The sequence below is a fragment of the Haliotis cracherodii genome, unplaced genomic scaffold (genome assembly GCF_022045235.1).
Source record: "Haliotis cracherodii isolate W230 unplaced genomic scaffold, xgHalCrac1.p SCAF_16, whole genome shotgun sequence".
Taxonomy (NCBI): domain Eukaryota; kingdom Metazoa; phylum Mollusca; class Gastropoda; order Lepetellida; family Haliotidae; genus Haliotis; species Haliotis cracherodii.
Window position 1 is genome coordinate 27,908,619 of NW_027266271.1, and position 21,167 is coordinate 27,929,785.

At 38.0% G+C, this 21,167-nt stretch overlaps 1 protein-coding gene across 7 annotated transcripts in view; it reads left to right on the plus strand.

Annotated features, from left to right (window-relative positions):
- Positions 1 to 21,167, plus strand: part of LOC139464043 (thrombospondin type-1 domain-containing protein 7A-like) — a 402,501-nt gene that overhangs the window by 285,974 nt on the left and 95,360 nt on the right. For all 7 annotated transcript variants that reach the window (XM_071245564.1, XM_071245563.1, XM_071245558.1 and 4 more), the window contains one exon: positions 13,964 to 14,687. In XM_071245564.1, coding sequence (XP_071101665.1) covers positions 13,964 to 14,687 — 724 coding nt within the window. The remainder of the gene's footprint in view (positions 1 to 13,963; positions 14,688 to 21,167) is intronic.

Sequence of the window (21,167 nt, forward strand, 5' to 3'; positions counted from 1 at the left end):
CAGTCTTAATGCGGTAATTTGACTAGGAAGAAAACAATTTTTCTTGGCTACATATTTTTATTTTATGATGGAAGGTATAATGGGATGAAGGCATGTTAGTTATGTGGAGGAGAGGATAAGTCTGGGAGGGTGGTCTTCTGTTTAGCTGAAGTCCACACTTCCTAGTGTTGACAAACATATTGTCTATGAAATATCTTTTATTACACATTACATTTCTCTGCGCTAAAATTTTAAAATAATTTTTCGTCATGCTTATTTTTTTTATAGACTGTGGAAAAGAGCTTGCTAGACTTCTTTTGGCAGGATTTCTTATGAATATGGAAAGAGTTTTATCGCTTTTATTTTTTATATAAATCTATTTTTATTTTCATAAAATACATATATTCCACAGTCATGGTGCAGGACTAATACCTGTCTTGTAAATGTGCTTGGGAAGCTAAAAGGGATTTTGTACTATGTATATATGTAAATACTTGTAATTTCATATGGTAGGTCCAGTGAAAGATGTATTAAGGTGATCATTTAGTGTTTGTCATACGACTCCTGCTCAGAAGTTGTTTGATCAAGGTTATGACATTCAAGACCTCAGAAAGGCTTTTAAAATGTTTTATGGTAGACATGTGGAGGACATTTCCAAGTTTGCCGCATCAGTGATAAAAATGATGTTGATGCAATTCTCTATTTGTACTTGTACCATATGTTCCTGTGAGTTATCAGGTGAACAATTGCTTGGCCTTTGCATGTGTTTGTGATGGGTTCCACCGGTGGGGCAGGATACGCTCTCCTTTTTACGAACACCGGGTATCATCACTATTTGATAGTGATTCATAAACACATATAGTTGGAATCGTACTATCGACTGTTTTATGCAGAGATTTCTATTGGATATGGAAAGGGTTTTGTCGCTTTATTTACATTTTGAGGTATCTGTCTATGAGAGAGATCCACTCAAACCAACCGAACTTGGTTATGAAAATAAATTTAGCATTCTTTCTTGCATATAAGCCATGACTGACTACCCCCGTACAACAAAGGACCATGCACATTGATCAGATTTCATGCTAAGGTTATATATTTGGCACAGTTTTGGTGTACATAACTTCACATATTCAGTTCATGGTCTTGTGTACTTGAAACCCTTGTCTGATTCTGCAGAAAAGGTCTCCCTTATTTTGTTTGTTTGCAAAACATGCAGAATGAACTTTTCTACATATTTGAGGGTGCCAACCCCCTCCTCCCCTTAATCCCTAATACCTTCTATGTTTGAGTCTCATTTTCTTTCCCCTGAAACCAGAATACTACTCAAATCTCAATAACCTTGAGAAAAGCATGCAATTTCAAGTAACATTACTACAAAAATATCACTGTGTACATCATATGCACCTTTTTTATATGAAATTAGGTAAGATGATAAAAATGAAGATATTATGAAAAATGAAGTATATAAAAATATCAAGTACATGTACTCGCCTTGGGAATGATTTTTCGATAAACGTCAATGTGCAAAAAGTACTTCTGTGTCAGTTTTATTGGATATATGTTATTTTTGATTATTAACAATCAATGGTGGATCCAGATGTTTTCAAACAAACTGTTTTTACCCTCAGTGGACAGGAAAGTTTTTATTGGTTGTGTATTTCAAAATGAAGGGGGTTATCAAACCCCCTGAATCGCGCCTCTGGATCCTCCACCGACAATTATTTCTGTCATTTTCTGTCTAAATCTGGAATAAGTTATTGTTTACGAAAAAACTGTTTTAGGTTAGATTAGTATCAATTTTGTATACATTTTGAGAGAAAGTAAAATGTGACAGGTATTTTTAGAGTGATATTGTCAGTTCATTTATTTGTTGTTAAATACAGTTCTTTCATTCTTCATTTGTGTCTCTATCCAGTATATGGTAGGTTATGTTATATTATAATGGATGTTTTTTTGACAAGAAGAGTAGAGTCACTGTGCAGGTAGTATCGTCAATGCCTGCCACTACTATCCCTCTATTGATCAGTTAAGTACATATTAGTTTAACTGTTAACACGGCAGTATTAACTGAACCAGCCATTGCCAGACAAGATCCGGGGTAGAATAGGTCTTCAGCAACCCATGCTTGCCATAAAAGGCAACTATGCTTGTCGTAAGAGGCGACTAACAGGATCGGGTGGTCAGGCTCGCTGACTTTGTTGATGCATGTCATCGATCCCAATTGGGTGGATCGATGTTCATGATATCAATCACTGGATTGTCTGGTCCAGACCTAATTATTTACAGACCACCGTCATATAGCGGGAATATTGCTGAGTGCGGTGTTAAACAAAGAAACAGTAAAAACAAACAAACCAGACAATACAATTTAAACACATAACATTCATTTGTATAGAAAACAAATTTAGCTCAAATAGGCCTCCGTCATTATGGCTGGTTGGGCATGCTATGAACATCTAGGTGCCGGCCCAAGACTTGGTTATTTACAGGCCTCCATGATATTACTGGAATATTGCTGACAACAGCAACACAAATATTCACTCACTCATTCACTCTGTCACAGTCATGTTTTACATCACAAGTAAAAGGGGATCCCTCGACTGTGTTATCCAAACACTGCAGAGCTTTTTGTGTGAAAAGAAGCAGCACTGTTTCATTTGGCAAGTCGTAACTCATCATTAGTGGTTTTGTGTTCTCCTTGAGAGCCAGAATTGGGCAACACCATGTCGTCAGCTATCTGTTTCACCCAGGCCCCCACCTGCCCACCAGTCATCTTGCTACGCCTGGCAATCTCCACAAGTGGCCATGTCTTCACTGTGAGGTGGTCGCCAAGCCAGGCTGGAGGCTGAGAGGCTGGAGGCTTGAGGCTGAGAGGCAACCTCCCAGCAACCAGAGCGTTCTTTTGAAGCAAAGGATGCCTACTTGTGGAATGAAAAAGAAATCATGAATTTGTCTGGCAGTTGTCGTGTCAAGTTTTCTTAATTTATGATTTTGTATATATTGTTTTAGGTTATTTTTCTCCTTGTGTGTTTTTTTTAACCACCTTTTATAGTACGACTGTCTGTTGCTGTCAATTTCTGATTTATATAAAGCTGTTTTTAATGTTATTTTTTATTGTTCTGTTGACACATCCCTTTCTAAGATGTCCCACAGCTGTTGTGTGCAAATTGTAAATTTGTGATTTAGTGATCTATATTTAGTTTTTAGGTAAATTCCATAGTGTCCATGTTGTGCAAATTTTGGTGTCCTCTCATCCTCCCCAGCAATGTCTTGTTGGTGCCAAATGATCATATATCATTATTATATCCCAACTTTTGCATGGTGACTACAAATACATTCAGAATATTCATCATGTGTCTATATTCAAATCACTGGTAAAAAAAGAGTTTTAGCATAATTCTGAAGAACTACTATTACTGTACTGTGGAGTGGTGTGAACAGTAACACAAGAATTGATTTCACTCAGGTTGAACTTTGACAGTGTCTCTTTATCAACAAAGATGGGAAATATAGATTACAATATGACATTTCTTCAAGGAGACTCCAAAATAGCTGGTGAAAATACATAGATTATCACAAATAGAAAAGACAAACAATTTGTCTGTGAAATGGAACAAATTTAAGATTTCTTTTTGTTAAATTGTCATTAAATATATATTTAAAGGGGCCCAGAGAATCTTATAGTTTTCAAACGGAAAGAAAAATATGCAGATATCTAGACTTGCTAAAGTATTGTAGACTTGCTTGGGAGTTTCAGGTATTCTAGTGTCATGATCTATATGAGTGCATGAGTATTGTTTTACACTGCTTTTAGCAAAATTCCAGTAATTTCACAGCGTGGGACACCAGAAATGAGCCTCACACATTGTACCCATGAGGGGAATCAAACCCACGCCTTCGTTGTGCTGAGCAAACTCTTTAACTACTAGGCTACCCTACCTCCCCTTGATCTGTATGAGAGACTGCAAAGTCGAAATATCAGCCTGAAGTTATCTGGATCATGTGGCGCTGTGAATGCAGAACATCTCAATAATGTGACTTGTGCCGATGCCAGAAGTGAGCCATCTCAGAAGTGAGGGTTATAAGGCTGTTGTAACACCAGCCGCTCATGCATCAGGAATTGTCCCCAAAATGACATAATCATGAGAAATCTCTACTAACAGGCATTGTCCACTGTACAATTCCACCTATTTTATGAGCAAGTGTTTATGAATCAAATAGGGGTGGTGGGGTTGTCTAGTGGTTAAAGTGTTTGCTCGTCACCCAAGGACCGAGGTTCGATTTCCCACATGGGTACAATGTGTGAAGCCCATTTCTGGTGTCCCCTGCCGTAATATTACTGGAATATTATCAATGGTCGACCTGATTATTTTCAAAGATGTATGTAAAAATAATTTTAACCCTTTTAGAAAAAACCCATCATGTTCACATTACATTTCATCACAAATGGATGTACACTTACTGTGAACTCATATTTGCCAAAAATTAACTTTAATTTTCTTAATGATAAAAACCCGTTCTCAGTGGTATGGTTGATCGTTTGTTATATAACTCTATTGACCCACCAATGTCTTTAAACCATCTAAAATGTAGTTTGGTCAGAACAGTAATCCAACCTTTAAATCGAGTCTTCAGAGCATGAAAATTGTTTAATGATCCTTCTTGAAATATATGATATGTATCCAATTTGGATCCTTTCCTTGGTCATTTTCTTAAACAAATAGGTCATGGGACTTCCCTTATGATAATAACATACACAAATCACTTTGTTCATTCCTGCATGACCTCAAAGCCCTGGTCTGGCATACCCTCGATTAAACGAGATCATTTCTGATTATTTTTATCACATGAATTTGCATATCTCTAGCAAATGTTAACTTCATATCAGAGATCAAATATCAGTATATTAGATCTGTTTATATCTAGTCATCTCCATCAGTTTCCTCAATAGGGATGCACTAGACCCACACATGCTGCTGACACTGAGTTGTACGGCAATGTCAAAATGTGCCTCTGTTCACCCAGCAGGGAATGGGTACCCGATATGTTAGGTGGATGTAAAAACCCTCTAGCACCCGTAGGCAGCTTGGGTTATATACTCCCCAGGGAGTTGAGAATGATAACTTGTATGCAAACAAATCCACTTGTCAGAGAACAAATAAAACCGCATTTGAGCAGATACTAGTACCTCGACACCTGCGGTATATAAATATGAAATATATGTAATATATGAACAGTAAACAGGATGAAAAGGAAATTGTGAAAGTAATTTTTACATTTTCCTCCATTTGAACTGTATGAACAGAATATTATCCCTGTAGCACATGCTTTTCATAAGTGTTATCTATTGAGTTTTTAGCAATATCCTATCAAGATCATAGTGAGGAAACAGCCAGAAATTGGCTGCACACATTGTACCCATGTGCAGAATAGAACCCAGGTCTTGCAAGCCAGTGCTTTAACCACTTGGCAACCCCATTGCCCCTTATCCTAGGAAGAAACTGAGATATTGATAATTTGTTACAGAAAGTATTGTGTGCCAGAATATGCTTCTCTAGGGTATATATATGTATCGCTCTGGCACCAACACAAATCCATCAGTGAAATGACATTGCTCCATATGACAAGGATAACTTCTTTAGGGGGCCTCCTCTGCGGTGGAGTGGTAGAGCGTCCGCGCGGAGAGTGGGAGGGGGTTCAATCCCCGGCAGCACCATACCAAAAGATGTTAAAAGATGGTACTTGTTGTTACCCTGCCTTGTGCTCGGCATTAAGGGGCTAAAACAAGGACTGGTCGGGACGGAGTCAGTATACTGTGTCTGAGTGGGGTATTCATGTTAAACTGTGGAATGGTATCTCTGTGGGCTATAAAACTGGCATGAGTCCGCACTACTACAAGCAGCCACAAACATGTGACGTAAAACCTGATTTCTTATAAACTCACTTTAACTTCGTTTGCGTGATATACATAAGATTCTTTTGTCCTTTTATTTCTAGAAGGCTGGTGTGGTAGCCTAGTTGTTCAAGTGTTTTCCATTCATGCTGCAGACCCGGGTTTGAATCCCCATATGGGTGCATGTGAAGACAAATTCTGTTGTCTCTTGCCATGTTATTGATGGAAAATTACTTGAAGTGATTAAAAAGTAACTCACTCATTCACTCACACAATATCAATCACTGGATTGTCTGGTCTACTCTCGATCATTTACATGCTGGAACGTAGCTGAGTGGCATTAAAAAACAGACAGACAAATAAAAAACAAGTCAACCTAGCATAGAGCCTACAGTGATGGAGGAGAGAAATGAAGAACCACAGAACACTGGTGGAGGTCAGCAGCTTTCCCTCTGGAACCTTGACCCGTGAAGATCTGGGTTAGAATTGATCTTCAGCAAACCATGTTTGTCATAACAGGATCAGGTGGTGAATTGGTTCATGCATGTCATTATATCCCAATTGCGTAGATTGATGCTCATGATGTCAATCACTGGATTGTCTGGTTGATGCATGTCATCGTATCCGAATTGTGTAGATCGATGCTCATGATGTCAATCACTGGATTGTCCGGTCCAAACTTGATTATTTATAGACTGCTGTCATATAGCTGGAATATTGCTGAGTGAAAAAAACAAAAACTCTGTAGTCCATGCATGTGTAGGAAATGTAAAAGTGCAGTAGCAACATCATTGCAACATGATGCAACATCTTCACAACAGCATAGATCTGCGCCATCCTTGTACATAACCACGGGGTTATCCTCCTCCCAACCACAGCAGCCCCATGGGACTGGTTGCTTGATGATCCATTGCCAGGTCACAGTGCCTTGTGGTATCTGTAAAATGTCAAATCACGCGGGGGAGATTTTTTCTATTCAATTTAATCATTTTAAAAGAGTCTTTTAAAAATGATTTGATTTAGAAAATTGTTTTGCATTTGTGTGGCTTCAGAGGAGATATAACTGGACGATCTGGTTCTGTGTTTTATCACTTTGGGAATTAGATTTATGCAAGAAAATGGACACGCTTGCATCAAATGTGCTGAAATCTGCCATAAAAAATATGGTCTCTGCATATTGCCTTTTTACGAAGGCCATAATTGTTTTTACTCATGATTTCAGTAAATTAAATGTGTAGAAATTTCCAAACCTTTCTTTTGCCAAAAACTAACAGTGAGTTCAAATTCTAAAACTCATATAATTCTATAGAATATTGTCATTTCAAATGTCATTCTTTTACATGAAAAAAAAGCTCCAGGATTCCCAAAAGTATTTTCCCAGATTTCCTGAAATATTTTTTGTGATATTCAACCTTCAGAATTCAACACTAGGTATTCACAGGACAGCATGTTGGCATGTGCCCCTTGAATAACACATCTAATCATATTCTACTAAACAGCGACATGACAGTTTTACTGCATTTATCTCAAAGAATCGGGTGGTCCTTAACTTTTTTTAGTAGTATATTAAGATAAAACTCTGACAGGGCTCCAAAAATGATAGTAAAAAATCAACTTTTTCATATATATGATAAATATGTCTTTTGCTGAGCAAAATGCTCATTTTAACTGCTAATGCATATACAATTGATTCAGACACAAAACAAATCTGAAATGTAATTTGTGATGAAAATGCTAAATTTGACTCTATTTGTCTTTTCATGTTTAAGAGCTGTTTGCGAATATATTGCTACCTGCATAACAAATCGTTGCAAAATATCTAAACTTAGGCAATATATTTTTATCTCTGCATGTATGCTCTGTAGTGCTGCAATATTATGCATACTTATGCTGAAACATTTGGGGGAGAGATCCACAATCAGCTGCACAATTACTGATGTAGCTTTAAGCAATAAACACTCCATCACTGACACTGTCACAGGACCTGTAAGGAGAACCGCCTCCGTGGTCTAGTGGTAGAGTGTCCGCCTGGTGATCGGGAACCCTGGCCGCGTCATACCTAAAGACGTTAAAAGATGGTACTTGTAGTTTCCTGCCGGGCACTTGGCATTAAGCGGCTACAACAAAGACTGGTCGGCTCAGAGTCAGTATACTGTGTCTGAGTGGGGTATTCATGTTAAACTACAGGATGCTAGTTAGGCTAGCACTATATAATCATCATCAGTACACACACACACACACACACACACACACACACACACACACACACACACACACACACACACGTACACGTAATTATATAAGTGCATGTCACATGTGTAAGGGGTCATGCCAATACAGCTGTTACAGCTCATATTTGGAAAAAATATTCAATAGGGATTACACATAATGATATTTTTTCAAATCTGTTATTGGAAATATAGATTAGCAATAGAGTGAGTGAGTATGGTTTTACGCCACTTTTAGCTATATTCCAGCTGGAGACAACAGAAATGGGCTTCACAAATTGTACCCATGTGGGGAATCGAACCTGGGTTTTCGGGGTGACAAGCGAACACTTTAACCACTACCCCACTACCCTGTTTGGCAATAGAAGGGTTAATGAGTGATTGATTCTTGTTTAATGCGGCATCTGCAATCTTTCAGCTATTCACGCAAAAACAATAGAAGGACAAATTATAGAAACAGGCAATAATAACAATAGCTTATCATGATTACACTGTATTTGTATTCTAGGGATCTGTACTGATGTCATGTGTTTATAGCCAGTGACAATTACACATTTGTATCAGACATTCTAATATTGTATCTGGAAGTCTGAGTTGTGCTGATGTCATGTGTTTATAGCCAGTGAAAATTACACATTTGTATCAGACATTCTAATATTGTATCTGGAAGTCTGGCTTGTACTGATGTCATGTGTTTATAGCCAGTGACAATTACACATTTGTATCAGACATTCTAATATTGTGTATGGAAGTCTGGCTTGTACTGATGTCATGTGTTTATAGCCAGTGACAATTACATAGTGGAAGCAGACATTCTAATATTGTATCTGGAAGTCTGGCTTGTACTGATGTCATGTGTTTATAGCCAGTGACAATTACATAGTGGAAGCAGACATTCTAATATTGTATCTGGAAGTCTGGCTTGTACTGATGTCATGTGTTTATAGCCAGTGACAGTTACACATTTGTATCAGACATTCTAATATTGTATCTGGAAGTCTGGCTTGTACTGATGTCATGTGTTTATAGCCAGTGACAATTACGCAGTGGAAGCAGACATTCTACAATTGGTATTCAAGGAACTTGATGACCGAAACAAACCAATCAGTATGTGTTCCATTAGTGGGAGGGTTAACGCTGCTGACATTCCAGTGACAGGGTTTATAAGAGTGAAATGTAACATGAAAATGTGTCTGATGTTGACAATGGTCATAATTGAAGACCAATAAGGGTATGGGTCGTCAGCCCTCTGCTGTCATTGTTGCCTGACAGTCTCTCACATGGACTAACAGCGTTAGACCGCTTAAGGTGTTTTGGTTCGTCCCAGGAACTTGATTTGTCGCAGAAAGTTTGGCTCAGTGGCTAGTTAGTGTCAGTCAGGTGCAAGAAGAGTGATACAGAAGACGATCTAATTGCTTCATTCAATGAGAGGCTAGCCACCAAATTGCCTGAACTAGCATTAATTACCACGGACAATTGAAACAAAATATTACCAATTACCAGTCAGACATATTTATTTCTTCAGCATGACAAATAAGACAGACAATTATTTGATTGCCATCTTGGACTATATGTGTATAGGAAAACCGTATTGTGAGTTCTCTGTTTGGATCAAAGAAAATATCTCTGAGGTTGATTTTGCACCTTAGTTAATTCAGAACATTGCTTAATACATGTTCAAAGAGATGGTTCAAGGAAAACAATAGCTTTATTGTCATGCAAATATTTGTTATATTTCATCATATAATTTTGGTGGTGCACCTGGTGGAATGTATATGGTATGCCTCTCATTGGTTGCTCTGATGCATACTGCAGCATATCCTGGTGATGGTTGAAGTACACATAGGCAGTGGGGGTGTTAACAGATAGCAAGAACACTGATGTTATAATACCGTTTGGTGTTGGCTGTAAAAGTGATCACCCACCCTGATTTTAGAGGCAGAAACTGAAGTGTGGATATGTAGATACCTCCCGCTTCCCCTCTCCTGTACCTGTTTCGCCCATCAGACGAGGGAGGGTGGTTGTTTCGTTTTGCGTCACAACCGCATCCTGGGTTGTTAGCCTGTCTTCTGTAGTGCTTGCTTCATGGAAACCTTGCGCAGTTTGGCACCTTCCTCGTCATCCGGCTTGTATCTATCTCATCATCCGGTGGGAGAAATTTGCTCAACTTCTGTGTTTACAATCTGTTGATATATTGTATTGGGCTGTATATTTTTGTTTCTCCATAATTAGATACAAGTTAGTTTGTGACTGTTTCATGTCGGTAAACATGAAACAGTATCTATGCTGGATTAAGATTGATGTTCCCTCAAACTGTGTTATCTAGTTTTATTGTATCCAGTTGTTCAAACCATCAACTAGGCCCTGAGTGAAATGTATTACCTGGGTACCCGACCCCCCATTTCCTGACTCTACCCCGGTACCCCTGTAAGCCTTTTTTGGGTACAAAATGTCCAGTTGGGAATTGTTTTTCTGGGGCCCAGGCAACAACTACTTAGAAACATACATGTATCAAATGAACTTTTGCTGAAGCTTTAAGCTTTACTCAAACATACAAGTAAGAAAATAATGCAAACATTACCAACTTGTAGTGTTTGTAACCATGGAGTTTCATTGTCTTTAAACAAAATGTCACATGACTAACCATGGGTCCGGGTAGTCCTGTTGGTACCCAGGAATTTATCAAACATTTAAAATTAAGTGTCCTTAGCAGGAACATTGGGAAAATATTGTAACATTTTGTTCAAAATTGGAATTTTTTACTGTTCACATATCAATAAATTCGAAGGAAGTAAGAAATATTTAATTCAAATTGGGAATTTGTACTCTAGTTTGCTGCAGATTTTGGGGCCTGAATATCAGCCAAAAAGCTGGTGTAGATAAGCCCCTAGGCATATGAGACCTACTCAGGACCCACAGACCTGAGTGCCAAATTAAGTGATTCCAGCCCTCCTATCAACCACTGGTCTGTCTTGTCCAAGCTAGGATTATTTACATGTACATAGTACAAGTATGTCTGGAATATTCCTGATGGACACTTTGCTACCTTGCTTAATACAACGTGTGTCAGTCAGTACAGGATGTATTTTTGTTCTAACGCAGTAGGTTTCACAACTATTTAGATGAATGCATGATAAAATTTCTTCTTTAATTTTAAGATCAATGATATGTTCAATTTTGGCAAGGAAAGTTGTTTCCTGTTAACTTTTCGTGAACTTCATTCATACTGTGTAATAGGATGAGAAACTTGACGTCATGTATGACATTTTCAGAATGTTTCAGTCCTGAGACTACACAACAACAACAATATGGAGTTTATCAGTGTAATATGCCTCCTAGTATGTTTGATTCAGCCGGCGCTGTGGTTGTTTGACGTGTGTATTAATGTGGTGCATATGGGACTCAAACCAGTTGGCCTGACCGTGCACAACCTGGGGGTATACAGCTGACCATACCAGTGTAGAGTCATACCCTAGTATATTGCTGTATTTTTGCTATATTTGCTATTTTGGCTATATTTTGGCTATATTTGCTTAGCAATTGCTATTTTTGCTATATTTTTGCTATTTTTGCTAAGCAATTGCACAAGCAGCTGGTTGATCGGTTTTTAAAACGAGTTAACAATGCTTCGTTTCCGCTAACAGTTTTCTGACTTTATCTCGTTCGAGCTTGGTATGAATAACATCATTTTCACGTAAACATTCCTCAAGTGAATCTCGGTTTTTGCAATGAAACAGGGCTACCCATTTGGTCTGCTCTGGAGCAACAAATCAAAACCCAAATCGTATATATATATAGGGAGTCAAGCAGAGATATGTTACAGCAGAAAACCTATTCCCGTATTTTCAGGTGTCTACTATTATACACCTACAGTTTTGATGTTGGACCAGGTGTAAGTTAAGGATGTTTCTTGCATGACACTATCATTGTTATGGCTATCACCTCACTCATAGCGAGTAAACATTCATATCATTTTCATGGCTAGTTGCTTTTTATTCCCAATGGAATGTGTGTTAGCAGAGAGTGTTTATTGAAGTTTTGTATTTACATGCAATGTTTTGTTCACTGAGAAAAGCAATGGCAATGAAAATTAATCTTCACAAGAACACCTTCCTTGAAACCTTAGTAGTTTCCAAATGCTTCTACCACAACTGCCCTGTTATAAGATGGTAATATCGTTGTCTCCCAGACCCTAGGGAAAGATTTAGAAAGGAGTCCAACTCAAGTCTAGATTGCCTCAGCTCTCGTACCTGAAATTAAGGATTGTTCTGGGCTCCATTTGGATTTTATTATATATATTTTGTAGATATATATTGGTAAATAAGATAACTTTATTTCTCGGTCTAAATGTCAGTCTAGTAATATCTCTGAAGGGCTTCATAATGATGCAAACAATATTTCATTTTTGTAAAGAAATCATCAATATATTTATGAAATTGAACTTCTCAAAACCGAAAGTCTACAAAGGAAAGATTTAACATGGACAATATTGATGTGGAGATGGTACAGTGTTTGTTTCAAGTTTGCACATTGATGTTGAGATAGTACAGTGTTTGCTACAAGTTTCCATATTGATGTTGAGATGGTACAGTGTTTGCTACAAGTTTCCACATTGATGTTGAGATGGTACAGTGTTTGTTTCAAGTTTCCACATTGATGTTAGATGGTACAATGTTTGCTACAAGTTTCCACATTGATGTTGAGATGGTACAGTGTTTGCTACAAGTTTCCACATTGATGTTGAGATGGTACAGTGTTTGCTACAAGTTTCCACATTGATGTTGAGATGATACAGTGTTTGCTACAAGTTTCCACATTGATGTTGAGATGGTACAGTGTTTGTTTCAAGTTTCCACATTGATGTTGAGATGGTACAGTGTTTGCTACAAGTTTCCACATTGATGTTGAGATGGTACAGTGTTTGTTTCAAGTTTCCACATTGATGTTGAGATAGTACAGTGTTTGTGTCAAGTTTCCACAATGTTGTTTTGAGTATACAGTAAATTTCAGTTATAATGAATTCAAAGGGACTAATTATTTTTGTTCATTATAACTGTCCTTATAAGCGTTTCTACTAAAGGATACCGCAAATGGCTGGGACCAAAAACAACAGTTTGTTATATCCATCACTTTGTTGTAAGCATGTTCGTTATAAACATAGAGTACTGTATAGCTTTACCCTCTTTAAGTATTGGAGATAATCATATAGCAGCGTGTAATATGTACCTGCCGTTCACAAGCCGTGAAGAAGTCTGACAAGAAATAACTCCCTCTTGGTGAAAGATAATGCCTCATTGGAGTAAAACTCTACTCACACAAGATATAGTTTTATAGCCAAGTCATGCATTGATTTCAAGTAGAGCATGGAGAAAAGATCCACCAGACGACTTGCAATCATGTGATGATTTAACTGTTAGTATTCCCATAATGTAATCTTTGTAAGTTTTCTTGGGTTGAAGGGGCATCAGCTTATCCACAGGGAGTGATTTAGTAATCTGCTTGATGTACAGTTCTTGAAAGACACTTCACTTGTCCAAGATTTAGTTTCATATATCTTGAGGCAGCATTGCTGTGAATTATTTGTCAAGGAATTGCAGTCGGAATATTGATACAAACGTTTTACTTGAATCAAAATACGCTTTATGTATGATTCATGACTTTTAGCCCTGAGGTGGTAATGGGTAGTTTTAAAATACATTTAAAGGCATTTATTGAAGGAAACAGTCAAGATCTGCTTGTCATATTACATCTATAAGTAATCTTCTTTAAATATGAGTATAAATATATATTACTATTTTGTCCTTGTTTTCAAATGTATATTGAAAGTTTTTCAGGTATTTTCACGTTGTTTTATTCATTGCAGGTCCTTGGGGTGCATGTGAAAATGAGCGCTGCGGGTTTGGAGGAACACAGTATCGAGAAGTGTGGTGTCAGAGTGACAGAGGACACCCTGTACATTATTCCTATTGTGGATCGTTCCACAAACCTTCAGAATTTGAAACTTGTTATAAAGACTGCAATGCAGAGAGTGTTATTCTGGACAAGAACTACGGTGAACGTGACTCTTGGTCACAAGCAGTTGACGTTGTGTGGTCCGTATCTCCCTGGAGCACTTGCAAACTCTCCCCTGGGAGTAAAGTGTGTGGGAAATATAATGGAGTTCAAACACGAAAAGTTATCTGTGAACGTCGAGACAGCCATATTAAAGTTGAGGAGCACTTATGTCAAGTACATGAACGAAAACCAAACAGGACTCAACCATGTGAGTTGCTATGTAAGCAAGATTGTATAGTTTCTGTATATTCCAGTTGGAGTAAATGTGATTCAACATGTCGTATTCCAAATCGGTCAAAGACAAGACGGATTATTGTGCCTCCAAGACATGGGGGGAAACATTGTCAGGCATTTTCTATGATGTTGCCTTGTGAAAACTGCACTGAATCGTACTCATATTCCTTGGAACCCTGGGAACCCTGCCAGCCGTTCGAAAACACATTCAGGGAAAACGTGAAAACTCATCCTCTCATTGGATACCAAAAACGGGTGATCAACTGCCTCACCAGCAAAGGCACAATAACTAAACTCAAGTGAGTCTCATGTTTCATTTCTACATTCAACATACAATAAGAACATTTCTCTGAAAATCCAGGGTAGAATAGGTCTTCAGCCACCCATGATTGCCGTAAAAGAATACTGTGCTTGTCGTAAGAGGCGACTAATGGGATCGGGTGATCAGGCTTACTGACTTCGTTGATGCATGTCATCGTATCCCAATTGTCTGGATCGATGCTCATGATGTCAGTCACTGGATTGGCTGGTCCAGACTTGATTATTTACAGACTGTCCACATGCAGCTGGAATATTGCTGATTGCGGCGTTAAACAACAAACAAACAAACAAAAACAGGGTTCTATACCACTCAACATTTACTAAGAACCACACATTTGACTAAAGATGACTACTCTGGTCCTTAGCAAATGTTGAGTTATATGTCTGTGGATGTGAGTGTATGTTTTCATGGGTTCATTTCAGAACTGAGGAAATGTATGAGAAAGGCCCTTTTGGCCAGAACTACAAAATATTGGTTTTTGGAAACGTGTTTTAGAATGTTCAGTGAAAGGGTTTCTAGGCCTGAACACTTCACATCCTGAACTTGCAACAGCATGAAGTTCTCAGGTATGACTTCTGATGGTATTAGAGGGTTCAGAGATCCTACCAAGGCTTATTTCCTACAGATTTGTAGGTAACCATATAGAGTGCAAATGTCTGGGGACATTACAAAATGTGCTGTAGATATTATCATGATTATACATTTGCTCCACCAGTTAGAAGGATTGCCACAATTAATTGCCAAATCTCTATACTTTATATTGTCTGCATCCACAGCAAGTTTTCCATTGCTGTCATTAAGTTTCATAACAAATTTGAAAAGTTTCCCCCAAAATATCATGCGTTTGCTCTTGTTGGCAGGGCAGTTTCTGCGTGTAGATATCATGTGTTCTTGTTGGCAGGGCAGTTTCTGCGTGTAGATGTCATGTGTTTGTTCTTGTTGGCAGGGCAGTTTCTGCGTGTAGATGTCATGTGTTTGTTCTTGTTGGCAGGGCAGTTTCTGCGTGTAGATGTCATGTGTTTGTTCTTGTTGGCAGGGCAGTTTCTGCATGTAAATGTGTGTATGCTATATGTTGTGTTTCTTTCTGATTGTTACAGTACACAACAGATTACATGTTACACATTTCTTGAATCAGATAAATGTACTATGTGTTGTCTGGCAGTTTAATATTCTGCAGGAATTTAGAAAATGTAACGTATGTAACTCCGATTATACTGACAATGAAGACCACTTTCTGCTGGAATGTCCAACCTGTACCCACCTGAGACAAATGTATCCAAGTCAAAGTAATATTAATACCCAAACTTACAGACGTTTGACTTACTGCTATTTAAGTCCAAATAAATAACTATTAACACAGCAAAATATTTTACAATGAAAATGTGGAAAGATCCGATATCCTTAGTTTATGAGGGAATCTGAGAATATATCTATCACTCAATATGTGCTATATGTAATGTCCATGTGTTATTGCTTACATGTATGTCGTGCACACTGGTTTGTAATGCCATATGTATGTACACAAAGGCCCGTGGTCTATCCGTACTGAAATAAAACATTGAACTAGACAATGTGACGGTACTTGCAGAGACCCAATAGCCATGTTGAATCTGTGTTTCCGGTGGTCAAATTTCATGTTCGAATATGTCCCAAGCACCTTATGTTAGAGTGGGGATTGGGTGGTCCGGCTATGTGACTTGGCTGATAAAGTGTTCTGTACCCAAATGGTTTGGCACATTGCTTATGTGTTCACTTGTAACCATGGTAACCAATCCAGATGTAATTATTTTCAAGCTGTTGTGATGTAGTTGTAATATTTTGATGTCTGTGGTGTAGAGTGGTATTCAATCACTCAAGGTTGTAACTTCTACGGAAATAACTAGTTTGAAGACAATATGTCAGGTAAAACAACTCTATTGCCAGATTTATTGAGCTTTCAGACAAGATTTGTTTTTTTATCATGTATGTTCAGCTATGACCCTATACTGATTTGCCCCGTGTTTGTGGGAAAGTATGATGACTAATGGACGCCTGCTGGTTTATCCTCACTGATGGACATCCATAGGCACCACAAGGTCTCCGAGCAGCCAATGAATGACATCACATACAGCAAACCCTGTCATATAATATTAATGCGCTCTGTCATGTCTCAACAAGATGAGAATAATATAATGTAATGTAATCAGCAGAAACACTGAAGCCCAGACAAATGTACATTGTGATTCCGATGTTATTATCGTTGTGAAGATCCGGGTTAGAACTTGTTTTCTGTAACCCGTTCTTGTGGCAAGAGGTGACTAACAGGATCGGGTGGTCAGGCTCTCTGACTTGGTTGAAGCATGTCATCATATTCAATTTGCTTAGATCGATGCTCTTGATGTCAAACACAAGATTGTCTGATCCAGACTTTATTATTTACAGACTGCCATCATATAGCTGGAAGAGTGCTGAGGGCCGTGTTAAACAACAAACAAACAAACAAATAAATGTAATGTCATGTGAATTCAAAGTGTAAAGAGAGGGATTATACTCCCATGGTGTACCGCCATGTCTAGCCTGTGATATCGCTTGTGTCAGGCATTCCCTCAGTGCAGTAGTGTAATCATTACCTGATAGATTGCTATCCTTCATCAACTCTGAGTCACAGACAAACAAAATGAGTTGTGAAGGACTTCCTTGAATTCTGCTTGCAAGGACTACCACCTGACTAGAGTCTTGTTCCTGTTTAGTAAGGTTGGGCAGGAGGCCTTCACATAGTCTGTCTTACAGACCCTGATACAATTATATATCAAATACAGCCCATGCAAGTCTATTATGTTTGGCAAGTCTAGATTACTGCAGTATCTGAAAATGGAGAGTGTCACTGGGCTCCCTTTTATTATATTTTTATTAAGATAACTGAACAACTGTTTTTTCTGTACGATATGTTCATTTCAGAGACTAGATGTTAGTCTAGCCTTCACAGTCCGCTCATGTCCATATCGCATCTGGTGTAACACTGACTCACAGTTGATGCCTAATCCTACTGCACATGGACATTGATGACAAGTTTAAGCATCAATATTGACATCAATTTCACAGACAGGATACATGTCGAACATCTGTAGTACAAACAGCAAGCACTTAGCAATTTCTTCTTCAAACAGGAAATATAAAATAAATTATAACAGTCATTAATCAGTGCCACCTCCTTATCTACCTGTGGGGAGTTAAAGAGGACCAAGCAAAATATCTCTCTTCAATCTTGTTTATTCGCCGTAGTAGCTAGAATCGTAGCCACCCATGGCGTAACCTCAAACAAATACATATAACATTTCTTATAAACATGGCCATATGGTAACAGTGTACATAAGTTATTATGGTGAAAAAGCATTTCAATTCATAACAAACTTCATACAATAATATTCAGACTTAGATATTACTCCCGTCAGGATGTTACAGTCACCAGGATGAAAATACATTTCAATTATATGATAACCCAACATATCCTACTCTGAATAGTTCATACCAGCATGGTGACAACTAAGGAATGTTATATGAAATTACAGGTTGATGAAATAGAATGATATAGTTAAATACAACTTACCGGTAATACTGATAATAAATAAATGGACAGTGACTAGGTAATTAAAAGTTGAAATATTATTAATGTAGCTGTTGATCAGCACTCACCCCCAAGGAGTCTACAAACAGCTGAGACACTTCAGATGGAGCAACACATCTCCATGGTGACTCCTATGCAGGAAAACAAAACTACTGTTATGGTTTTGTCTCCAACGAATAATCACTAATGCAACACGACACAGTCTATGTTGTGATATTATTATCAGTCTACCAAGTAAAACATTTAGGTTCACGGACTAGGTTAAAATACAAAAAGAAAAACTAATTCACTGCTTTTGCAACATCTCGACATCATCATCCAAAACGACACGAGACACAGTTGACAATTCCTGAAGCTAAGGGAAGTAACTCCTGTGTTTACATCGCCCACGTGGTAAGTGCTATCGGATTACAGTTTACTACAGAAGCTAAAACGTTATGATTACTTTAATGTTAAATAGCAATAAAGTCTTTTAACAGTTCATAAGTATATAAATTTAGATGAGACTATGACATAAACAACTGAAAGTGCACGAGGGCTATTACTAGCGAAACCATTGTAAACAAAGGGCAAAGGGAGCTAACTCGTGTTTTGCATGAAACACCTATGCTAAGCTACAGGTTATGACTGGTAATGGTCATTTAAAATTATTTTATGTACTGTGTTTAACACAGTAACTAAAATACTATATGAAAGCGCAAATACATTCGGATGACAACACTCAATTCTGCTAACATATGCACCAAACAGAATAGTCACATGGCACGGGATGCACGAGGATAGCAGTCTCACGGCACATTGCAGTTCACAAAATATAACTACAGCAAATACAACTATCTTGTCTATGCAAACAAATCACAACCATAACAGTAATAGGATGCCAGCATGGGGAGCGTACTTACTCGTTATTTTCTGGGAAATGAAGTATAAACGTTGAAAATGGCTTGCTGGGAAAAGACACTACATCAGCATGAGCTTGGCGTGAGATGAGATGATAACAAAAAATGCACCATGAGAAAATTTGGAACATTTTCGTTACGAAATAATGAAAAGGGAAAATACTACTATTTGATAAACTGAATATGGAAATTAATTAGTTCTGCCAATGTTATAAATTGCAGAAAAAGGCTTTATTTAAAATAGGAAAAAATTGACATTTACGATTACTTCCGGAAATTGCCGATGATTATAAACTTACGAGCCAAAGACCGGACGTACAATAATTGTGTACTAAAACTCTTTTACATACCATCTATGTGCCCAGCAGTCTGCTGTGTCATCTGCTGACCCAGGGAAAGGGGTCAGTTGGGTTTTATAAAGGATTAGTGGTACTAATTCAATAGAATTGAAATGGTGTTTTCACTTATGCAGTGATTGATCCCCAGATGCCTTGCCTATGGTAGCTGGTGGTGGCGATTGCTCACAGCTCAGAGAGGTTGTTGCTTGTCTGCCCTCCAAGGATCTTTTGTTATAATCTCACTAAGAGAGTGTCCATGGGATTCGATATTTAAGGGTTTAAAGGGGGGGGTAGCCAAGTGGTCAGTCAGCCTGAAGGTCCAGGTTCTATTCCACACATAGATACAATGTGAGAGGCTTATTTATTACTTGCCCGTGAAGAGATCACCCGTTTAATAAACATACAGCTGCATTACACATTGTGTAATACCAAAATGCGTGCTTATGTACTCTCGTAACACGTTTTACGTACAAATATTAAAAGCTCTCGACATCCCTCCTTGGCTTATTCAACGACATTGAGGGTGGAGATGATAGATCACTGAGAGCAGCTTATGCACACTCGATGACCCAAGCAACCTTGTTGCTAGGCTGACGTCACATGGCATTGTTTCAGCCGATGGATCTTGCAACAAAATTCCACAAATTACGTCATCAGGTATTGTGAAGTGATTGTAAACTTTGAGGTGCAAGGCCCCGTTCAACACTGTGATCGTACTGAAAAGCAATGACAGTGGTAAGTCTATGTTAAGGTATGTGAGTTGCGTTAACCTTAGCGCTACGATAATTTTGTGAAACAGACACCTGAATTCTGAAGGTAGACCATTGTACGGTATTAAATTCATATATGTCAACTTTTGACATGCCTGAAGTATTATTATGTTGAACTCAATTGGATTATGCTGTGGATCGTGAAGGTGTCAGCCTATTCAGACTCAACAGTATAATTCTAAAAACGTTATAAATGGCAAGTAATAAATAAATACTAAAGTCGCTCCCGTGTAAAACAAACTTTATGACACTCCTGAATAGTTGTAGTATCTGACTCGGTTTTGCTCGTCATAAACCCCAACTATTCACTCGTTTCATAAAATTGGTTTTACACGGCAGATCGTTTCTTATTCTATATTGGGTTTGAATCCTTGTTTTGCTGTGTCAATAATCCTTAATTTCACAGCACCATATCTGTGCTCCTGGGTTTCAGTGGTGTATGTCAACATACTGCAATATAGCTGAAGTACTGGCCAAGGCAGTGTTAGACCAAACTCGATCACTTACTCTTTTCCATCCATTTAAGTTATTTTAGGAAATCATACTTGTCATTTATCATTACAAATTTGTATATGCAAGTGGCAGTGTTTAAAAAAATTTATAAACCCAACAAGACAGTTGGGCAGGTGACTTATTAGCATCGCCTGCCCATCTTCAAAATTACCTGCCCGCTTTCAGACATAATAAATATTGAAAAATCTGAAAATAATAATTAGGAGACAATTTGCGTCTTGATTCAGTTTAAATAATGAAAATAATATCTTGAGAATCTACAAGGAGTTATGATAAACATGAATACGTAAGTAATCTTAAAATTTTCTGCCAGACATTTGGCGGAACATTTCA